The sequence below is a fragment of the Cherax quadricarinatus genome, chromosome 28 (assembly GCF_038502225.1).
Source record: "Cherax quadricarinatus isolate ZL_2023a chromosome 28, ASM3850222v1, whole genome shotgun sequence".
In the NCBI taxonomy this organism is placed as follows: Eukaryota; Metazoa; Arthropoda; class Malacostraca; order Decapoda; family Parastacidae; genus Cherax; species Cherax quadricarinatus.
Genome location: NC_091319.1, coordinates 31928346 through 31953244, shown reverse-complemented (window position 1 = coordinate 31953244; position 24899 = coordinate 31928346). Strand labels below are relative to the sequence as shown.

Genomic DNA, 24899 nt, shown 5'->3' with positions numbered 1-24899 from the left:
TATAAATATATATTTATATATATGCCATAACGAATCGCCTAACCTGTAGAAGTTATACAATGCCTGGGTTACGGGAGATAGATACATTTAATCCGTAAAAGGGAAGGTTGCTGCAGATCTTGCTTTGCATCGAGAGTCCTTCAAGACATTTTAGATCTCTCTCTCCGGTATTTAGATTGACATTACAGATCCTTCGGGAGCCCGAGATACTGTAGGTCTTAAATATCTGACAGGTCTCTCAAATCTCTGTCAGGTCTCTCAAATATCTGGCAGGTCTCTCAAATGCTTTCATAACGTACTGCAACTACAGACTGTACCACAATGGTCTCTCACGTACCTCTAGAACCCATAGGTACCTGTGCAGTTTGAGTTGCTCTATTGCAAACCATCTTTCGCAGGATTCAATATTTTAAATCTCTCATATATTGTGTGTTTCAGATCACCGCAGAGGACAGACGTGTCAAGGAATGGGATTTCGGCGTGGCTGCCTGTAGTACCTGGAGAACCAGTGTCTTATTACAGAATATCTTTCAACCCAGGCATGTCCTCCACACCCTTCAGAAGCAAGGTTAGAGTAAACACTTCTTGTTTGTCTTTGTTAGACATGAGTGAAGACTTGAGTGCTGATAAATCATTGCTATATTCACTCATCAAGAACTGTAAATCCCTGAACTCTAGAACTAACATTTCTAATCTTATATTCCTTTAAGCATAAGGAAAGGTAGTAGGTAGCTTCTCTTAAAAATTAATTTAGCTAGAGAGTGTTTACTACTGTAATAATATTATGGAAAATATATGAAGGAAATAAATTCTGTAATCCTTCGTAATAGCATTTCCAGTTTACAGTTGGTTACAGTCCAGCGAGATGTTAACACAGCCAGCAGTACATAGTGAACAATATATATTCAACTGAAAATAGTGAATTAAATAAGAGAGGTGAGGCTGAGGAAAGAGAAAAATATTGGAAGTATTATATACGTGTGAGCCGTGTAAAACCTTATAATTCTTTCAATGCAGAGTTTTAAATTAAATATTCGGATGGATCCCAGCAATTTTAATTGAAATTACAATAAATCTTTTTTTACTTAATCACGCCTCATTTGCCAAAATTAGCATAATCTACTTAGATTTAAACCACATCAATCAGTGGTTTAAATATAAATGAGAAAACCTAATTATATCTCATTTTTGTATAAAAACTATATGGAATTTATAGAAATACATAGTATTTTTTCAGTGTCCATGGATAATCATTGACTTGATAAACAAATTAAATACGTTCTTACTTACGACAGAAACAAAGTAAAAAATAAGTAACTTTAAGTAACTATAAGAGCAAATAATCTAAATACACTACAATGAAGGATTGATGAAGGAGATACTGACATGAACCATCATACTGACATGAACCATCATACTGACATGAACCATCATACTGACATGAACCATCATACTGACATGAACCATCATACTGACATGAACCATCATACTGACATGAACTATCATACTGACATGAACCATCATACTGACATGACCCATCATACTGACATGAACGATCATACTGACATGAACCATCATACTGACATGAACTATCATACTGACATGAACCATCATACTGACATGAACCATCATACTGACATGAACCATCATACTGACATGAACCATCATACTGACATGAACGATCATACTGACATGAACCATCATACTGACATGAACTATCATACTGACATGAACCAACATACTGACATGAACCATCATACTGACATGAACCATCATACTGACATGAACCATCATACTGACATGAACCATCATACTGACATGAACCATCATACTGACATGAACCATCATGCTGGCATGAACCATCATACTGACATGTACCATCATACTGACATGAACGATCATACTGACATGAACCATCATACTGACATGAACCATCATACTGACATGAACCATCATACTGACATGAACCAACATACTGACATGAACCATCATACTGACATGAACCATCATGCTGACCTGAACCATCATACTAACATGAACCATCATACTGACATGAACCATCATACTGACATGAACCATCATACTGACATGAACCATCATACTGACATGAACCAACATACTGACATGAACCATCATACTGACATGTACCATCATACTGACATGTACCATCATACTGACATGAACGATCATACTGACATGAACCATCATACTGACATGAACCATCATACTGACATGAACCATCATACTGGCATGTCCCATCATATTGACATGAACCATCATACTGACATGAACCATCATACTGACATGAACCATCATACTGACATGAACCATCATACTGACATGAACCATCATACTGACATGAACCAACATATTGACATGAACCATCATACTGACATGAACCAACATATTGACATGAACCATCATACTGACATGAACCAACATATTGACATGAACCATCATACTGACATGAACCAACATATTGACATGAACCATCATACTGACATGAACCATCATACTGACATGAACCAACATATTGACATGAACCATCATACTGACATGAACCATCATACTGACATGAACCATCATACTGACATGAACCATCATACTGACATGAACCATCATACTGACATGAACCATCATACTGACATGAACCATCATACTGACATGAACCAACATACTGACATGAACGATCATACTGACATGAACCATCATACTGACATGAACCATCATACTGACATGAACCATCATACTGACATGAACCATCATACTGACATGAACCATCATACTGACATGAACCATCATACTGTCATGAACCATCATACTGACATGAACCAACATACTGACATGAACCATCATACTGACATGAACCATCATACTGACATGAACCATCATACTGGCATGAACCATCATACTGACATGAACCATCATACTGACATGATTTATCATACTGACATGAACCATCATACTGACATGAACCATCATACTGACATGAACCATCATACTGACACGAACCATCATACTGACATGAACCATCATACTGACATGAACCATCATACTGACATGAACCATCATACTGACATGAACCATCACACTGACATGAACCATCATACTGACATGAACCATCATACTGACACGAACCATCATACTGACATGAACCATCATACTGACATGAACCATCATACTGACACGAACCATCATACTGACATGAACCATCATACTGACCTGAAACATCATACTGACCTGAACCATCATACTGACACGAACCATCATACTGACATGAACCATCATACTGACATGAACCATCATACTGACATGAACCATCATACTGACATGAACCATCATACTGACATGAACCATCATACTGACATGAACCATCATACTGACATGAACCATCATACTGACATGAACCATCATACTGACATGAACCATCATACTGACATGAACCATCATACTGACATGAACCATCATACTTACGTGAACCAACATACTGACATGAACCATCATACTGAAATGAACCATCATACTGACCTGAACCATCATACTGACATGAACCATCATACTGACATGAACCATCATACAGACATGAACCATCATACTGACATGAACCAACATACTGACATGAACTGTCATACTGACATGAACCATCATACTGACATGAACCATCATACTGACATGAACCATCATACTGACATGAATCATCATACTGACATGAACCATCATACTGACATGAACCATCATACTGACATGACCCATCATATTGACATGAACCATCATACTGACATGAACCATCATACTGACATGAACCAACATACTGACATGAACCATCATACTGACATGAACCATCATTCTGACATGAACCATCTTACTGACATGAACCATCATACTGACATGAACCATCATGCTGACATGAACCATCATACTGACATGAACCAACATACTGACATGAACCATCATACTGACATGAACCATCATGCTGACATGAACCATCATACTGACATGAACCATCATACTGACATGAACCATCATACTGACATGAACCATCATACTGACATAAACCATCATACTGACATGAACCATCATACTGACATGAACCATCATACTGACATGAACCATCATACTGACATGAACCATCATACTGGCACGAACCATCATACTGACATGAACCATCATACTGACATGAACCATCATACTGACATGAACCATCATACTGACATGAACCAACATACTGACATGAACTATCATACTGACATGAACCATCATACTGACATGACCCATCATATTGACATGAACCATCATACTGACATGAACCATCATACTGACATGAACCATCATACTGACATGAATCATCATACTGACATGAACCATCATACTGACATGAACCATCATACTGACATGACCCATCATATTGACATGAACCATCATACTGACATGAACCATCATACTGACATGAACCATCATACTGACATGAACCATCATTCTGACATGAACCATCATACTGACATGAACCATCATACTGACATGAACCATCATGCTGACATGAACCATCATACTGACATGAACCAACATACTGACATGAACCATCATACTGACATGAACCATCATGCTGACATGAACCATCATACTGACATGAACCATCATACTGACATGAACCATCATACAGACATGAACCATCATACTGACATGAACCATCATACTGGCACGAACCATCATACTGACATGAACCATCATACTGACATGAACCATCATACTGACATGAACCATCATACTGACATGAACCAACATACTGACATGAACCATCATACTGACATGAACCATCATACTGACCTGAACCATCATACTAACATGAACCATCATACTGACATGAACCATCATACTGACATGAACCATCATACTGACATGAACCAACATACTGACATGAACTGTCATACTGACATGAACCATCATTTATTTATTTATTTATTTATTTATTATAAATTTGTGCACACATACAGAGGTACAAAAAAATACAGATAAGAGCAGTATGCCAAAGCCACTTATACTATGCATAGCATTACGGGCTGGCTTAAAATTAACTTAAGATTAATTAAGCAATGATGAAGTCAGTGATAAAACATTAATGTAAACAGATTACTATAAAGCACAAGTGAGTATTACAAAGACAGGTCATATGAAGGATTCTGTTAGGTAGTGTATTTAAAAAATAATAAAGTTAGATTGGGTTTTAGGTTTAACATTTATGTGATATAATTGTGAGAAACATTTAAGATATTCAATTTATAAGGTTCAGTTATTCAGTATTTATTTGGTTTTGGGTGAGTAAGTGATCTTTGAGTAGAGACTTGAATTTATAAACAGGTAGTGTTTCTTTTATATTTACAGGTAATGAATTCCAGATTTTAGGGCCTTTTATGTGCATTGAGTTTTTGCATAGTGTGAGATGAACACGAGGAACATCAAAGAGTGATCTGTGCCTTGTGTTATGCTCATGTGTTCTGTTGAGGTTGGCAAGGAGATGTTTGAGGGGAGGGTTAATATCAGAGTTAAGTGTTCTATGTATGTAATAGGTGCAGTAATAAGTATGGATGTTTTGTATGGTGAGTAGGTTTAGTGTATTGAATATTGGTGGAGTGTGCTGCCTGTAGTGAGAATTTGTTATCATTCTAACTGCAGCCTTTTGTTGGGTAATTAGTGGTCTGAGATGGTTAACTGTTGTTGAGCCCCATGCACAAATTCCATAGGTGAGATAGGGGTAAATAAGAGAGTGATATAGGGCCAGGAGGGCTGACTGTGGAACATAGTACCGTATCTTCGATAGTATGCCTACAGTCTTGGAAATTTTCTTAGAAATTTGTTGTATATGTGTATGAAATTTGAGTCTATTATCAAGGTGGATTCCTAAGAATTTTCCCTCTGTTAGCTTTGTGATAGGTGATCCGTTTATCATTATGTTAAGAGGGACATCTGTAGCTCTGTTACCAAACTGAATGAAGTAGGTTTTGTCAATGTTTAGTGTAAGTTTGTTAGTCCTCATCCAGGTAGATATTTTCTGTAATTCGGTATTTACAGTATTGGCTAGTGTGACTGGGCTCGGGTGAGAGAAGACGTATGTAGTGTCATCTGCAAATAGTGTGGGTTTGAGTAATTGCGAAGCATTTGGAAGGTCATTTATGTATAGGAGAAAGAGAAGAGGGCCAAGGACACTTCCCTGTGGGACACCAACTGTAATTGGTTGCGCAGAAGAGTTTGCCCCATTTGCGTACACATATTGGCTTCTGTTGCTGAGGTATGACTTGAGGTAATTGAGGGAGTGCCCTCTTATACCATAGTGTGACAATTTTACGTGGAGCAAGTCATGGTCAACTGTATCAAAAGCTTTACGTAAGTCAATGAAGATCCCCAGTGGGACTTCTTTTTTCTCTATTGCAGTGTATATATGTTCTAGCATGTGTATAATAGCATCATTAGTATTTTTATTAGGCCTGAATCCAAATTGGCAGGGGTTGAGTATGTTTTGGGAGATAAGGTAGGAGTAGATTCGTTTATGAATTAGTTTTTCAAAGATTTTTGAGAGAGGGTGTAAGTTGGATATTGGCCTATAGTTATTCAACTCTGTTTGGTCTCCTCCTTTGTGGATCGGGGTGACCCTTGCTATTTTGAGTACTGTAGGGAAGGTGGAGGATTCAATGGATTTGTTAAAGAGTGTTGCAATGATTGGAGATAGCACTTGTGACACTTTTTTATATATAAAGGGTGGTAAGGTACTTAAATCTCCTGCCTTGTTTTTTAGTGCATTGATAATAAGGGAGACTTCGTATGGGTTAGTCGGAGCTAGGAACAGTGTGTTCGGGTAGTTGCCGGTGAGGTAGTTATTTGGTGGGGTATCTGAGCTTGGGATTTTATGGGCAAGGTTTTGTCCTATAGTGGAGAAGAAATCATTGAGTCTGTTTGCTGTTTCTGTTGGTGGGAGTTGGGGTTCATCTGATTTTGCTAATTTTATTTCGCTATTTCGTGATATCTTTTTTGTTCCCAGAATTTCAGATAGTGTTTTCCAGGTCTTTTTTATATCACCTCGTAAGTTGGATAATCTGTTCTCATAATACAATTTTTTTGCCCTTCTTATCAGGCTGGTTAGGATTGACGAGTAACGTTTTGTTTGGTCTCTGGTTATGTGACCCATTCTGTACTGTTTTTCATATTGGTGTTTTGTATTTATGGATTTGAGAATGCTGGGTGTTAGCCAGGGACTGTTCAGTCTCTTTGCTGTCATCTGTTTAGTTTTTTTAGGGCAGTGCTTGTTATAGAGGTATTGGGTCTTTTTTAGAAAATTATTAATACATTCGTCAATATCTGTATAGATTTCTAGCTCAGTGTGCCAATCAATGTTTGCTAATGCTGTTGCGAAGTTATTAATGGCTGCCTCATTGTGAAGTCTGAAGGTGACTTTAGTAGTGTCTTGGGGTAGTTTACCAAGAGTTGTTATGAGGAAAGTAGGGTAGTGGTCTGTGGTATTATCTGTAATTATGCCTGATTTTAAAGGGGATATGGTGTTGGTCCAGATGTGGTCAAGTAGGGAAACACTAGTCTCTGTAACTCTTGTAGGTTTTGTTACTGTTGGTAGTAACATACAGTTACTCATTGTGTTTGTGAATTCAGTAACGTGTGGGTCCTGGTCTTGCAGGAGATTTATATTGAAGTCACCTGAGAGTAGTAAGTGATCTTTGTTCATGCGTGCATCAGTTATCATACTTCCTAGATTTTGACTAAATTGGCTAATGTTTGACTGTGGAACTCTGTAGATGTTTATCAATGTGAGAGGTTTTTGTAGGTATTTGGATTTGAATTTAGCTATTATATATTCCCCATGTTCATCCCTTGTGCAAGTATTAGTGATACATTCTAGTTGGTCTGAGTAGTATATGGCTGTGCCACCCCCTTGTTGGTCTGGCCTACAGTTGTGTATGGCTGTGTAACCAGGAATGGCATAGACATCTGTACTATCAGGCTTTAGCCAGGTTTCAGTTAGTGTAATGATGGACATATTGGCATGTAAGGAATTTAGTAATGCTATGAGGTCATCGTAATGCTTGCTTAAAGATCTGATATTGTAGTTAAAGATAGTTATGTTGTTGTTGGCACTGAGAAGTGCCTTTGATTGTTCTGCAGTGTAGTAATTACAGTAACTGTTTGATTCATTTAAGTCATTAAATAAGAGGTTGGTATCAGGATCAATGCTTGTAATCATAAGATTTGTAGTGAATCTATAGTTAGAATTAAGTATAAAACAAAGTAAATAGTCTTAAGCTAAAAAATAGCACCTGAATTATTTAACAAATGTAAAATAATGAGCTAAGGGACTAATACAAATAAAGTGATGATCATATAATAGTGCTTGGGAATATGATAGTAGGTAGTACTATAAAGGTAATTTTTTAAAGTTATAATTATAGTTTAAAATTATAATAAAAAGGGACTAATATAGGTTGTGAATAAATGAGCTTTGGAATATAATGGCAAGATTGTGAGCTTATTCTACTTTAGCACCTGAGAATAGCACCTTGATTATTTTAACAGTTGTGGATATATAAACTAGGATAGTTATATAAAGCTAAAATAAAGGAGAAAATATAAAAGGGACTAAAATTAAGTAATGGTAAGCAAAGTTAAATGGACAGATGGTAGGAATTATAATATAAACTTATAATATAAAAATACAATTTGAAATGGTACTTGCAATTGCACTAGAGTCTGGTATGGGTTGTTGACAAGATCAAGGTTATAACTATAGATTTAAATTGACAAAATAAAATTCACAATTAAAGTACAAAAGAATAATAGTAAAAAATCACAATGGTAATGTCTTGGTTATAATATGATAGTAAGATGGTAGACAGGTACCCAGGTACACAGGTACAAAGGATAATACAAGGTTGGGGTTGAATATAAAAACTTGAAAATTTGGCATGAATCATCATACTGACATGAACCATCATACTGACATGACCCATCATATTGACATGAACCATCATACTGACATGAACCATCATACTGACATGAACCAACATACTGACATGAACCATCATACTGACATGAACCATCATTCTGACATGAACCATCATACTGACATGAACCATCATACTGACATGAACCATCATGCTGACATGAACCATCATACTGACATGAACCAACATACTGACATGAACCATCATACTGACATGAACCATCATGCTGACATGAACCGTCATACTGACATGAACCATCATACTGACATGAACCATCATACTGACATGAACCATCATACTGACATAAACCATCAAACTGACATGAACCATCATACTGACATGAACCATCATACTGACATGAACCATCATACTGACATGAACCATCATCCTGGCACGAACCATCATACTGACATGAACCATCATACTGACATGAACCATCATACTGACATGAACCATCATACTGACATGAACCATCATACTGACATGAATCATCATACTGACATGAACCATCATACTGATATGAACCATCATACTGACATGACCCATCCTATTGACATGAACCATCATACTGACATGAACCATCATACTGACATGAACCAACATACTGACATGAACCATCATACTGACATGAACCATCATTCTGACATGAACCATCTTACTGACATGAACCATCATACTGACATGAACCATCATGCTGACATGAACCATCATACTGACATGAACCAACATACTGACATGAACCATCATACTGACATGAACCATCATGCTGACATGAACCATCATACTGACATGAACCATCATACTGACATGAACCATCATACTGACATGAACCATCATACTGACATAAGCCATCATACTGACATGAACCATCATACTGACATGAACCATCATACTGACATGAACCATCATACTGACATGAACCATCATACTGGCACGAACCATCATACTGACATGAACCATCATACTGACATGAACCATCATACTGACATGAACCATCATACTGACATGAACCAACATACTGACATGAACTATCATACTGACATGAACCATCATACTGACATGACCCATCATATTGACATGAACCATCATACTGACATGAACCATCATACTGACATGAACCATCATACTGACATGAATCATCATACTGACATGAACCATCATACTGACATGAACCATCATACTGACATGACCCATCATATTGACATGAACCATCATACTGACATGAACCATCATACTGACATGAACCATCATACTGACATGAACCATCATACTGACATGAACCATCATACTGACATGAACCAACATACTGACATGAACCATCATACTGACATGAACCATCATACTGACCTGAACCATCATACTAACATGAACCATCATACTGACATGAACCATCATACTGACATGAACCAACATACTGACATGAACCAACATACTGACATGAACTGTCATACTGACATGAACCATCATACTGACATGAACCATCATACTGACATGAACCATCATACTGATATGAATCATCATACTGACATGAACCATCATACTGACATGAACCATCATACTGACATGACCCATCATATTGACATGAACCATCATACTGACATGAACCATCATACTGACATGAACCAACATACTGACATGAACCATCATACTGACATGAACCATCATTCTGACATGAACCATCATACTGACATGAACCATCATACTGACATGAGCCATCATGCTGACATGAACCATCATGCTGACATTAACCAACATACTGACATGAACCATCATACTGACATGAACCATCATGCTGACATGAACCGTCATACTGACATGAACCATCATACTGACATGAACCATCATACTGACATGAACCATCATACTGACATAAACCATCATACTGACATGAACCATCATACTGACATGAACCATCATACTGACATGAACCATCATACTGACATGAACCATCATCCTGGCACGAACCATCATACTGACATGAACCATCATACTGACATGAACCATCATACTGACATGAACCATCATACTGACATGAACCAACATACTGACATGAACTATCATACTGACATGAACCATCATACTGACATGACCCATCATATTGACATGAACCATCATACTGACATGAACCATAATACTGACATGAACCAACATACTGACATGAATCATCATACTGACATGAACCATCATTCTGACATGAACCATCATACTGACATGAACCATCATACTGACATGAACCATCATGCTGACATGAACCATCATACTGACATGAACCAACATACTGACATGAACCATCATACTGACATGAACCATCATTCTGACATGAACCATCATACTGACATGAACCATCATACTTACATGAACCATCATACTGACATGAACCATCATACTGACATGAACCATCATACTGACATGAACCATCGTACTGACATGAACCATCATACTGACATAAACCATCATACTGACATGAACCATCATACTGACATGAACGATCATACTCACATGAACCTTCATACTGACATGAACCATCATACTGACATGAACCATCATACTGACATGAACCATCATACTGACATGAACCATCATACTGACATGAACCATCATACTGACATGAACCATCATACTGACATGAACCATCATACTGACATGTGCAGTAGAATAAAAGTGTCTAAAGTTATATAATCAGTTGTCAAAGTTAAGAAATAAGAGAGAATAAATAGGAAGAAATATTCTAGTGAGAAAACAGGTAGATGGAACGAGCAACCAAAGTGAGAGAATCAGTTACCAAGGAGAATACCTGGAGTATACCTGGAGTATACCTGGAGTATACCTGGAGAATACCTGGAGTATACCTGGAGTATACCTGGAGTATACCTGGAGTATACATGGAGTATACCTGGAGTATACCTGGAGTATACCTGGAGTATACCTGGAGAATACCTGGAGTATACCTGGAGTATACCTGGAGTATACCTGGAGTATACCTGGAGAATATGGAGTATACCTGGAGTATACCTGGAGTATACCTGGAGTATACCTGGAGAGGGTTTCGGTGGTCAACGCCCCCGCGGTCCGGTATGTGACTAGGCCTCATGTGGATCAGGCCTTGATCAACAAGGCTCTTACTGTTGGTTGCAGGCAAACTGACGTACGAATCACAGTCCAGCTGGTCAGGTACTGACTTTAGGTGCCTTTCCAGTGCCTTCTTGAAGACAGTGAGGGGTCTATTGGTAATCCCCCTTATGTATCCTGGGAGGCAGCTGAACAGTCTTCGGCCCTTGACACTTACTGTGTTGTCTCTCCGTGAATGGTGGTATCATAGTGAGAGGTGTAGGGGAGTGGTGGTAACATAGTGAGAGGTGTAGGGGAGTGGTGGTAGCATACTGAGAGGTGTAGGGAAGTGGTGGTAGCATAGTGAGAAGTGTAGGGGAGTGGTGGTAGCATAGTGAGAAGTGTAGGGGAGTGGTGGTAACATAGTGAGAGGTGTAGAGGAGTGGTGGTAGCATTGTGAAAGTTGTAGGGGAGTGGTGGTAGCATAGTGAGAGGTGTAGGGGAGTGGTGGTAGCATAGGGAGAGGTGAAGGGGAGTGGTGGTAGCACAGTGAGTAGTGTAGGGGAGTGGTGGTAGCATTTTGAGAGTTGTAGGGGAGGTGGTAGTAGCATTGTGAAAGGTGTAGGGGAATAGTGGTAGCATTGTGAAAGGTGTAGGGGAGTTGTGGTAGCATTATGAGAGGTGTAGGGGAGTGGTGGTAGCATTGTGAGAGGTGTAGGGGAGTGGTAGTAGCATTGTGAAAGGTGTAGGGGAGTGGTGGTAGCATTGCGAAAGGTGTAGGGGAGTGGTAGTAGCATTGTGAAAGGTATAGGGGAGTGGTAGTAGCATTGCGAAAGGTGTAGGGGAGTGGTAGTAGCATTGTGAGAGGTGTAGGTAAGTGGTGGTTGCATTGTGAAACGTGTAGGGGAGTGGTGGTAGCATTGTGAGACGTGTAGGGGAGTGGTGGTAGCATTTTGAGAGGTGTAGGGGAGCAGTAGTAACATTGTGAAAGGTGTAGTGGAGTGGTAGTAGCATTGTGAAAGGTGTAGGGGAGTGGTAGTAGCATTGTGAGAGGTGTAGGTAAGTGGTGGTAGCATTGTGAGACGTGTAGGGGAGTGGTGGTAGCATTGTGAGACGTGTAGGGGAGCGGTGGTAACATTGTGAAAGGTGTAGGGGAATGGTAGTAGCATTGTGAAAGGTGTAGGGGAGTGGTGGTAGCATTATGAGAGGTGTAGGGGAGTGGTGGTAGCATTGTGAGAGGTGTAGGGGAATGGTGGTAGCATTGTGAAAGGTGTAGGGGAGTGGTGGTAGCATTATGAGAGGTGTAGGGGAGTGGTGGTAGCATTTGAGAGGTGCAGGGGAGTGGTGGTAGCATTATGAGAGGTGTAGGGGAGTGGTGGTAGCATAGTGAAAGGTGTAGGGGAGTGGTGGTAGCATTATGAGAGGTGTAGGGGAGTGGTGGTAGCATTGTGAGAGGTGTAGGGGAGTGGTGGAAGCATTGTGAGAGGTGTAGGGGGAGTGGTGGTAGCATTGTGAAAGGTGTAGGGGAGTAGTGGTAGCATTATGAGAGTTGTAGGGGAGTGGTGGTAGCATTGTGAGAGGTGTAGGGGAGTGGTGGTAGCATTGTGAAAGGTGTAGGGGAGTAGTGGTAGCATTATGAGAGGTGTAGGGGAGTGGTGGTAGCATTGTGAAAGGTGTAAGGGAGTGGTGGTAGCATAGTGAGAGGTGTAAGGGAGTGGTGGTAGCATTATGAGAGGTGTAGGGGAGTGGTGGTAGCATAGTGAGAGGTGTAGGGGAGTGGTGGTAGCATTATGAGAGGTGTAGGGGAGTGGTGGTAGCATTGTGAAAGGTGTAGGGGAGTGGTGGTAGCATAGTGAGAGGTGTAAGGGAGTGGTGGTAGTATTGTGATAAGGGTGCTAGCATTATGAAAGGGTTGCTTGCATGGTGAGAGGGATGCTAGCATAGTAAGAGGGGTTCTAGCATGGTGAGAGGGGTGCTAGCATTGTGATATCGGTGCTAACATGGTTAGAGGGATGCTAAAATTGTGAGAGGAGTGCTGACATCGTGAGAGGAATACCAGCATGGTGAGAATTGTTCTAGCATGGTGAAGGGGGGCGAGCAATGTGAGAGGGGTACTAGCATGGTGAGAGGGGTTCTAGCATGGTGAGAGGAGGGCTAGCAATGTGAGAGGGGTGCTAGCCTGGTGAAAGAGATACTAGCATTGTGAGAGGGGTGTTAGCATGGCGAGAGGGGTGCTTGCATGGTGAGAGAGGGTGCTAGCATGGTGAATGGTAGCATGGTGAGAGTGGTGAGAGGGGTCATAGTATGGTGAATGGTAATATGGTGAGAGTAGTGAGAGGGGTTCTAGCATGGTGAGAGGAGTACTAGCATGGTGAGAGGGGTACTAGCATGGTGAGAGGGGTGCTAGCATGGTGAGAGGGGTGCTAGCATGGTGAGAGGGGTGCGAGCATGGTGAGAAGGCTGCTAGCATGGTGAGAGCACTGCTAGCATGGTGAGAGGGCTGCTACCATGATGAGAGGGCTGCTACCATGATGAGAGGGCTGCTATCATGGTGAATGGTAACATAGTAAGAAAGCTGAGGAGAGAGTTGGTAGCGAGAAGAGTATTTTCTATGTATATCAGTAAAACAAGGTCAGAAAAATGGTAAACAGAGGCTATTTTTTCTAATTGTATCACTTTTCTCAGGAGCGGAACCTCTGGAGGCAGACGTTGACATACCTGGATAACGTCTCAGAAACCTCAAATGCATATTTTGCCTCCACCTGGGTGCTGCTGGTGCTAGTGCTGCTGCTGGTGATGGCGGTGCTGGTGGTAGGGGCGTGTGTCTGGAAGATGAGACGGAAAGATAAGTATCCACAAGGCTCCCTTACTCTAAGGAGTCGCATTTCCCGGAACCCATCTCCTGCCTCTTCCCGCAATGAATAGTTCGGCCTCTCTCCTGCCTCTTCCTGCAATGGATAGTTCGGCCTCTCTCCTGCCTCTTCCTGCAGTGGATAGTTGGGCCTCTCTCCTGCCTCTTCCCGCAGTGGATAGTTGGGCCTCTCTCCTGCCTCTTCCCGCAGTGGAAAGTTCAGTATTGGTTTGTTGGTGAGGTACAGATTCTCACGATTTGTTACTAAAGAAATTTTATGATGGAAAGATCAGATCTGTTTATAATTCTATTGACTTATTTGCTAATTAACTCTCGTTAAGATAACGCTCACTAAATAAAATCCACTTGCACATCCTGTTCATATTTCTGAACCATTGAAAAGATATTTTGCGTAAGCTATATCTTAACCGGTGTCTTTTTCTAAGTTGCCTCCTGGGGTGATCGCTGCTAAAATATTTTTTTGCTACGCACCTCCATTTTAGGTGTATCAAGTTGAAATCTCCCAGTAGCAAGATGTTTGGGGCAGAAGTTGGAAGATTTTCCAGACAGTGGTCAATTTTTAAAAGGTGTTCCTGGAACTGCTGGGAAGATGCATCCGGAGGCTTGTATACCACCACAATGACAAGGTTTTCAATCTTTACTGCCAAAACTTCAACTACGTACATCATTTGAGGTGTTAGTAGTTCTGAGCAAATGAGCGACTTTGTGACGTACAGGCCAACCCCCCCATCCCTCCCCTTGTTGTCTGTTTAGTCTGTCGCATTTGAATAGGTTATAACCTGGGATCCATATTTCGTTGTCAAAATGGTCCTTTATGTGGGTCTTTGTGAAAAATGCAAACACTGCATTTGACTCTGTAAGGATTCCCTTGACGTAAGGAATTTTATTGTTTGTTGACGGCTTTAGACCCTGTATGTTTGCAAAGACAAATGTTGTTATATTAATGGAATTTAGGGGGGTTTTATTTGTTGGCTTTAATATCTGTTGTTCTGGAGAGGAGGCCAATGACTGTGCCTCTGCTCCAGAAGTGTTGTCAGTTGGTGAAGGATTATTATTATTTCTTGCTACTCTTTTTTCCTCCCTGGCACTAGAAAAACCCCTTCAGATACGAAACTTAATAAATTATCAACTGGAACTTTTGTAAACAAGGAAATAACATCAAAACTACACATACTGAAGTCTTTTAAGTGAGTCAAGGTGCTTAATTAATCCCCTAAATCTATGTTGTTTTTAACATTAAAGTTAGATACTTAACTTTTGTTTACAAAAGTTCCAGTTGATGATTTACTAAGTTTGTTATATGAAGAACTTATTAATTACGATTTACCATTGCCTGTTCCTACCATCATTAAAGTTATTAAACTTAATGGATAAATCCTTTAAAATTGTCAGAAATACTTATTACAATTTAAAAAGGGACAACCAACCTTATTCAACTAAAAATATGTTGGTTCTCCGTTACTATGATAACTTAGTTGATATGCCTTCTCTTCTTAAGACTTTTAATATCAAAGTTGTATTTAAAAATATTGATACAGTTAAAACACTTTTGATAAAAAATTCCCCCCCACCAAAATGCTGACAGGTGTGTCTATAATTCCATGTAAAATATGCGATGAAGTTTATTACGGTCAAACTGGTAAAAGTCTTGAACTGAAATTAAAACAGTATAAATATAACATTAGAATTGGACAAGATTCTAATGCTCTGTTTATTTATGTGAGAGATTTTAATCATCCAATTGATTTTCAAGACTGATAAAGTTGCATCAAGTAAGTCCATGGTCGACAGGAATATAATGGAATCATGTTTCATAAAAAGCAGCTTTAAAAATAATATGAATATTTCTTTTGGTTTATAAAAATTTGATTTATTTATAATTAATAAAATTTGGGAAGAATCTAATGATACATTAGATAAAGAAAAAATCTTAATGCTTGGGTAGAGTATCATGTGTTTCACAGAGTCGGATGTTGTGAGTTAGTTTTGCCCTTATATGCCTTTCTGTTGATGTTTTACTTTTATAGTTCCTTGATAATGTGAGGAGTCACGAAAGTACTTGGAATTTCACTATTTTTTCAATGTGGTTGTTCTGCAGATTGTGATATCACCTGTTTACTGTGAATTTATTATATATATATATATATATATATATATATATATATATATATATATATATATATATATATATATATATATATATATATATATATATATATTTAAGATAGGTAGGATAATTGATTCAAACGTAGATGTTAGGGAACTTCAGGAGGATTTAGACAAACTCTACTCTTGGTCAGAAAAGTGGCAGATGCAGTTCAGTATATATAAATGCAAGGTTCTGAAGCTCGGGAGTGTCCATAACCCTAGTACTTATAAGTTAAATGATGTAGAACTTAGCCATACAGATTGCGAAAAGGACTTGGGGCTTATGGTGAGCAGCAACCTTAAACCAAGACAGCAATGCCTAAGCGTACGTAATAAGGCAAATAGATTACTGGGATTTATATCAAGAAGTGTAAGCAACAGAAGTCCAGAGGTCATACTGCAGCTTTATACATCATTAGTAAGGCCTCACCTAGATTATGCAGCTCAGTTCTGGTCTCCATATTACAGAATGGACATAAATTCGTTAGAAAACATTCAGCGTAGGATGACTAAATTAATACATAGCATCAGAAATCTTCCTTATGAAGAAAGATTGAAGACTCTTAAGTTACATTCACTTGTTAGACGAAGAATGAGGGGAGACCTGATCGAAGTGTATAAGTGGAAGATAGGTATTAATAAAGGGGATATTAACAAGGTCTTGAAGATATCTCTCCAAGAGAGAACCCGCAGTAATGGATTTAAATTAGATAAGTTTAGATTTAGAAAGGACATAGGAAAGTATTGGTTTGGAAATAGGGTAGTTGATGAGTGGAACAGTCTACCTAGTTGGGTTATTGAGGCTGGGACTTTGGGTAGTTTCAAATTTAGGTTGGATAAGTACATGAGTGGGAGGGGTTGGATTTGAGTGGGACTTGCACATCGGAGCTTGTTTCTTGGGTGGCATTGAAAATTGGGTTGGTCAAATGTTTGTTAGTGGGATGAATTGTAAAGGACCTGCCTAGTATGGGCCAACAGGCCTGCTGCAGTGTTCCTCCTTTCTTATGTTCTTATGTTCTTATATATATATATATATATATATATATATATATATATATATATATATATATATATATTATATATATATATATATATATATATATATATATATTATTATCACACTGGCCGATTCCCACCAAGGCAGGGTGGCCCGAAAAAAAAAAACTTTCACCATCATTCACTCCATCACTGTCTTGCCAGAAGGGTGTTTTACACTACAGTTTCTAAACTGCAACATTAACACCCCTCCTTCAGAGTGCAGGCACTGTACTTCCCATCTCCAGGACTCAAGTCCGGCCTGCCGGTTTCCCTGAACCCCTTCATAAATGTTACTTTGCTCACACTCCAACAGCACGTCAAGTATTAAAAAACATTTGTCTCCATTCACTCCTAGCAAACACGCTCACGCATGCCTGCTGGAAGTCCAAGCCCCTCGCACACAAAACCTCCTTTACCCCCTCCCTCCAACCTTTCCTAGGCCGACCCCTACCCCGCCTTCCTTCCACTACAGACTGATACACTCTTGAAGTCACTCTGTTTCGCTCCATTCTCTCTACATGTCCGAACCACCTCAACAACCCTTCCTCAGCCCTCTGGACAACAGTTTTGGCAATCCCGCACCTCCTCCTAACTTCCAAACTACGAATTCTCTGCATTATATTCACACCACACATTGCCCTCAGACATGACATCTCCACTGCCTCCAGCCTTCGCCTCGCTGCAACATTCATCACCCATGCTTCACACCCATATAAGAGCGTTGGTAAAACTATACTCTCATACATTCCCCTCTTTGCCTCCACGGACAATGTTCTTTGTCTCCACAGACTCCTAAGTGCACCACTCACCCTTTTCCCCTCATCAATTCTATGATTCATCTTTCATAGACCCATCTGCTGACACGTCCACTCAAAAATATCTGAATACATTCACCTCCTCCATACTCTCTCCCTCCAATCTGATATCCAATCTTTCGTGCAGGACACTCACCCACCATGTGGGGTGAGTCATGCAGGACACTCACCCACCATGCATGGTGAGTCATGCAGGATACTCACCCATAACTCACCTCATAACCTTAGTCTTTCCTGTATTCAATTTTAATTTTCTTCTTTTACATACCCTACCAAATTCATGCACCAACCTCTGCAACTTATCTTCAGAATCTCCCAAGAGCACAGTGTCATCAGCAAAGAGCAACTGTGACAACTCCCTCTTTATGTGTGATTCTTAATCTTTTAACTCCACGCCTCATGCCAGGACCCTCGCATTTACTTCTCTTACTACCCCATCTATAAATATATTAAACAACCACGGTGACATCACACATCCATCTCTAAGGCCTACTTTTACTGGGAAATAATTTCCCTCTTTCCTACATACTCTAACTTGAGCCTCACTATCCTCGTAAAAACTCTTCACTGCTTTCAATAACCTACCTCCTATACCATACACCTGCAACATCTGCCACATTGCCCCCCTATCCACCCTGTCATACGCCTTTTCCAAATCCATAAATGCCACAAAAACCTCTTTAGCCTTATCTAAATACTCTTCACTTATATGTTTCACTGTAAACACCTTGTCCACATACCCCCTACCTTTCCTAAAGCCTCCTTGTTCATCTGCTATCCTATTCTCCGACTTACTCTTAATTCTTTCAATAATAACTCTACCATACACTTTACCAGGTATACTCAACTGACTTATCCCCCTATCCTCCTTTGCCCTTATACAATGGAACTATACATGCTCTCTGCCAATTCCTAGGTACCTTACTCTCTTTCATACACCTATTAAAAAATAGCACCAACCACTCCAAAACTATATCCCCACCTGCTTTTAACATTTCTATCTTTATCCCATCAATCCCAGCTGCCTTACCCCCTTTCATTCTCCCCACTGCCTCACGAACTTCCCCCAAACTCACAACTGGCTCTTCCTCACACCTACAAGACGTTATTCCTCCTTGCCCTATACACGATATCACAGCTTCCCTATCTTCATCAACATTTAAGAATTCCTCAAAATATTCCCTCCATCTTCCCAATATCTCTAACTCTCCATTTAATAACTCTCCTCTCCTATTTTTAACTGACAAATCCATTTGTTCTCTAGGCTTCCTTAACTTGTTAATCTCACTCCAAAACTTTTTCTTATTTTCAACAAAATTTCTTGATAACATCTCACCCACTCTCTCATTTGCTCTCTTTTTACATTGCTTCACCACTCCCTTAACCTCTCTTTTTTTCTCCATATACTCTTCCCTCCTTGCATCACTTCTGCTTTGCAAAAACTTCTCATATGCTAACTTTTTCTCCCTTACTACTCTCTTCACATCATCATTCCATTATAAATATATATATATATATATATATATATATATATATATATATATATATATATATATATATATATATATATATATATATATATATATATATATATATATATATATATATATATATATATATATATATATATATATATATATATATATATATACATTAGAAGTATCATCATTATAAATATTTCCGTTATTAATTATCATTATTATTTGATTAGCATATTTTGGACTTGGAGTAGCGAGAGACTGCCATTAAGAAACAACAATGATGGGTCCACCGGGTGAAAACTTAAGTGATTCAATCTTCTTACAGTATCTTGTGGCATTAAAACACAACAACAAAGTTACAAGTTTTTGTCTCAAAATGAACGATCCTCACGAAACTATGTACATATCTGCCACACTATTGTATTCTTGTAATAACTCATGAACACACAGTCAGCCGCACCATGCATGGTGGGTGAGTGTCCTGCATGACTCACTCTGCATGGTGAGTGAGTGTCCTGCATGACTCACACTGCATGGTGGGTGAGTGTCTTGCATGACTCACCCCGCATGGTGGGTGAGTGTCCTGTATGACTCACCATGCATGGTGGGTGAGTGTCCTGCATGACTCACTCTGCATGGTGAGTGAGTGTCCTGCATGACTCACACTGCATTGTGGGTGAGTGTCCTGCATGACTCACCATGCATGGTGGGTGAGTGTCCTGCATGACTCACACTGCATGGTCGGTGAGTGTCCTGCATCCCTCACCCTGCATGATCGGTGAGTGTTCTGCATGCCTCACCCTGCATGATCGGTGAGTGTCCTGCATCCCTCACCCTGCATGATCGGTGAGTGTTCTGCATGCCTCACACTGCATGGTGGGTGAGTGTACTGCATGCCTCACCTTGCACGGTGGGTGAGTGTCCTGCATGACTCACCCTGCATGATCGGTGAGTGTTCTGCATGCCTCACACTGCATGATCGGTGAGTGTTCTGCATGCCTCACACTGCATGGTGGGTGAGTGTACTACATGCCTCACCTTGCATGGTGGGTGAGTGTCCTGCATGACTCACCCTGCATGATCGGTGAGTGTTCTGCATGCCTCACACTGCATGATCGGTGAGTGTTCTGCATGCCTCACACTGCATGGTGGGTGAGTGTACTGCATGCCTCACCCTACACGGTGGGTGAGTGTCCTGCATGCCTCACACTGAATGGTGGGTGAGTGTCCTGCATACCTCACCCTGCACAGTGGGTGAGTGTCCTGCATGCCTCACACTGCATGGTCAGTGAGTGTCGTGCATGACTCACACTGCATGGTCGGTGAATGTCCTGCATGCCTCACGCTGCATGGTCGGTGAGTGTCCTGCATGACTCACATTGCATGGTGGGTGAGTGCCCTGCATGCCTCACACTGCACGGTGGGTGAGTGTCCTGCATGACTCACGCTGCATGGTCGGTGAGTGTCCTGCATGACTCACACTGCACGGTGGGTGAGTGTCCTGCATGCCTCACACTGCATGGTCGGTGAGTGTCCTGCATGACTCACACTGCATGGTCGGTGAGTGTCTTGCATGCCTCACACTGCATGGTGGGTGAGTGTCCTGCATGCCTCACACTGCATGGTGGGTGAGTGTCATGCATGACTCACACTGCATGGTCGGTGAGTGTCCTGCATGACTCACACTGCATGGTCGGTGAGTGTCCTGCATGACTCACACTGCATGGTCGGTGAGTGTCCTGCATGGCTCACCCTGCATGGTGGGTGAGTGTCCTGCATGCCTCACCCTGCATGGTGGGTGAGTGTCCTGCATGACTCACACTGCATGGTCGGTGAGTGTCCTGCATGACTCACACTGCATGGTCGGTGAGTTTCCTGCATGACTCACACTGCATGGTGGGTGAGTGTCCTGCATGACTCACACTGCATGGTCGGTGAGTGTCCTGCATGGCTCACCCTGCATGGTGGGTGAGTGTCCTGCATGCCTCACCCTGCATGGTGGGTGAGTGTCCTGCATGACTCACACTGCATGGTCGGTGAGTGTCCTGCATGACTCACACTGCATGGTCGGTGAGTGTCCTGCATGACTCACACTGCATGGTCGGTGAGTGTCCTGCATGACTCACACTGCATGGTGGGTGAGTGTCCTGCATGACTCACACTGCATGGTCGGTGAGTGTCCTGCATGGCTCACCCTGCATGGTGGGTGAGTGTCCTGCATGCCTCACCCTGCATGGTGGGTGAGTGTATTGCATGATTCACCCTATATGGTGGGTGAGTGTCCTGCATGCCTCACACTGCACGGTGGGTGAGTGTTGTGCATGACTCATATTGCATGGTGGGTGAACGTCCTGCATGACTCCTCCTGCAAGGTTGGTGAATGTCCTACATTAATCACCCTGGATTGAGGGTGAGTGACCTGCATGACTCCCCTTCCATGGTGGGTGATTGTCCTGCATGTCTCGTCCTGCACAGTGGGTGAGTGTCATGCATGCCTCACCCTGAATGGTGGGTGAGTGTCTTGCATGCCTCACACTGCACGGTGGGTGAGTGTCCTGCATGCCTCACCCTACATGGTCGGTGAGTGTCCTGCATGCCTCACCCTGCATGGTGGGTGAGTGTCATACATGCCTCACACCGTATGGTGGGTGAGTGTCCTGCATGCCTCACACTGCACGGTTGGTGAGTGTCCTGCATGCCTCACCCTGCATGATCGGTGACTGTCCTGCATGCCTCACCGTGCATGGTGGGTGAGTATCCTGCATGCCTCACACTGCACGGTGGGTGAGTGTCATACATGCCTCACACTGCATGGTGGGTGATTGTCCTGCATGCCTCACACTGCACGGTTGGTGAGTGTCCTGCATGCCTCACCCTGCATGATCGGTGACTGTCCTGCATGCCTCACCGTGCATGGTAGGTGAGTATCCTGCATGCCTCACACTGCACGGTGGGTGAGTGTCCTGCATGCCTCACCCTACATGGTCGGTGAGTGTCCTGCATGCCTCATCCTGCATGGTGGGTGAGTGTCTTGCATGCCTTACCCTGCTTGGTGGGTGAGTGTCATGCATGCCTCACACCGCATGGTGGGTGAGTGTCCTGCATGCCTCACCCTGCATGGTGGGTGAGTGTCCTGCATGCCTCACCCTGCATGGTGGGTGAGTGTCCTACATGCCTCACCCTGCATGGTGGGTAAGTGCCCTGCATGTCTCACACTGCACGGTGAGTGAGTATCTTGCATGCCTCACCCTGCATAGTGGGTGAGTGTCCTGCATGACTCACCCTACATGGTGGGTGAGTGTCCTGCATGCCTCACACTGCATGGTGGGTGAATGTCCTGCATGACTCACCCTGCATGGTGGGTGAGTGTCCTGCATGACTCACACTGCATGGTGGGAGAGTGTCCTGCATGACTCACCCTGCATGGGGGGTGAGTGTCCTGCATGCCTCACCGTGCATTGTGGGTGAGTGTCCTGCATGACTCACCCTGCATGGTGGGTGAGTGTCCTGCATGACTCACCCTGCATGGTGAGTGAGTGTCCTGCATGACTCACCCTGCATGGTGGGTGAGTGTCCTGCATGACTCACCCTGCATGGTGGGTGAGCGTCCTGCATGACTCACCCTGCATGGTGGGTGAGTGTCCTGCATGACTCACCCTACATGGTGGGTGAGTGTCCTGCATGACTCACCCTACATGGTGGGTGAGCGTCCTGCAAGAATTCTTCCCTAATTAAATTATCTTGTCACATTATTCTAAGAACTTTTATATTGTAAATTCTAACTTGCTTCCAACTACGTATTTCCAATTTTCTCTGATGATTTTTAAGGTAGTGTTATGCATCTTATTGTGTGAAGTCAGGGCTGGACCTGGACCTGTGATGCCCTAAGATACGTAAAGTTTAAAATTCCCTAATTCTAACGTGACCGTTATCTTGTGCACCTTTGTGACGAGTGATGCGAGTGTGGTGGTGCACCTGTGTGACGAGTGATGCGAGTGTGGTGGTGCACCTGTGTGACGAGTGATGCGAGTGTGGTGGTGCACCTGTGTGACGAGTGATGCGAGTGTGGTGGTGCACCTGTGTGACGAGTGATGCGAGTGTGGTGGTGCACCTGTGTGACGAGTGATGCGAGTGTGGTGGTGCACCTGTGTGACGAGTGATGCGAGTGTGGTGGTGCACCTGTGTGACGAGTGATGCGAGTGTGGTGGTGCACCTGTGTGACGAGTGATGCGAGTGTGGTGGTGCACCTGTGTGACGAGTGATGCGAGTGTGGTGATGCACCGGGGGCGGTGCGTGGTACAAAGGTCACTGTGGTACTGTCGAGTGACCTTTCTCCTCACTGAAGATTTTTATTTTGTTTTAAGTTCGAGTCATATATGGTAGCTTTTAGTGTAGAAGATGAACTGGGTTATAGTAACGTCAGGAGAAGGGGGAAATATATTTTCGAAACCCTTCTACACTTATACTTACGTCCGACCCTGTCGCAAGTGCATAAAAG

At 41.7% G+C, this 24899-nt stretch overlaps 1 protein-coding gene across 1 annotated transcript in view; it reads left to right on the top strand.

Moving 5' to 3' along the window:
- LOC128693162 (carboxylic ester hydrolase-like) overlaps positions 1 to 15434 on the top strand; it is a 141001-nt gene extending 125567 nt beyond the window's left edge. The window contains exons 12-13 of the mRNA XM_070089546.1: positions 439 to 568; positions 14733 to 15434. Coding sequence (XP_069945647.1) covers positions 439 to 568; positions 14733 to 14972 — 370 coding nt within the window. The 3' untranslated portion in view covers positions 14973 to 15434. The remainder of the gene's footprint in view (positions 1 to 438; positions 569 to 14732) is intronic.
- The last annotated feature ends 9465 nt before the right edge of the window (positions 15435 to 24899 follow it).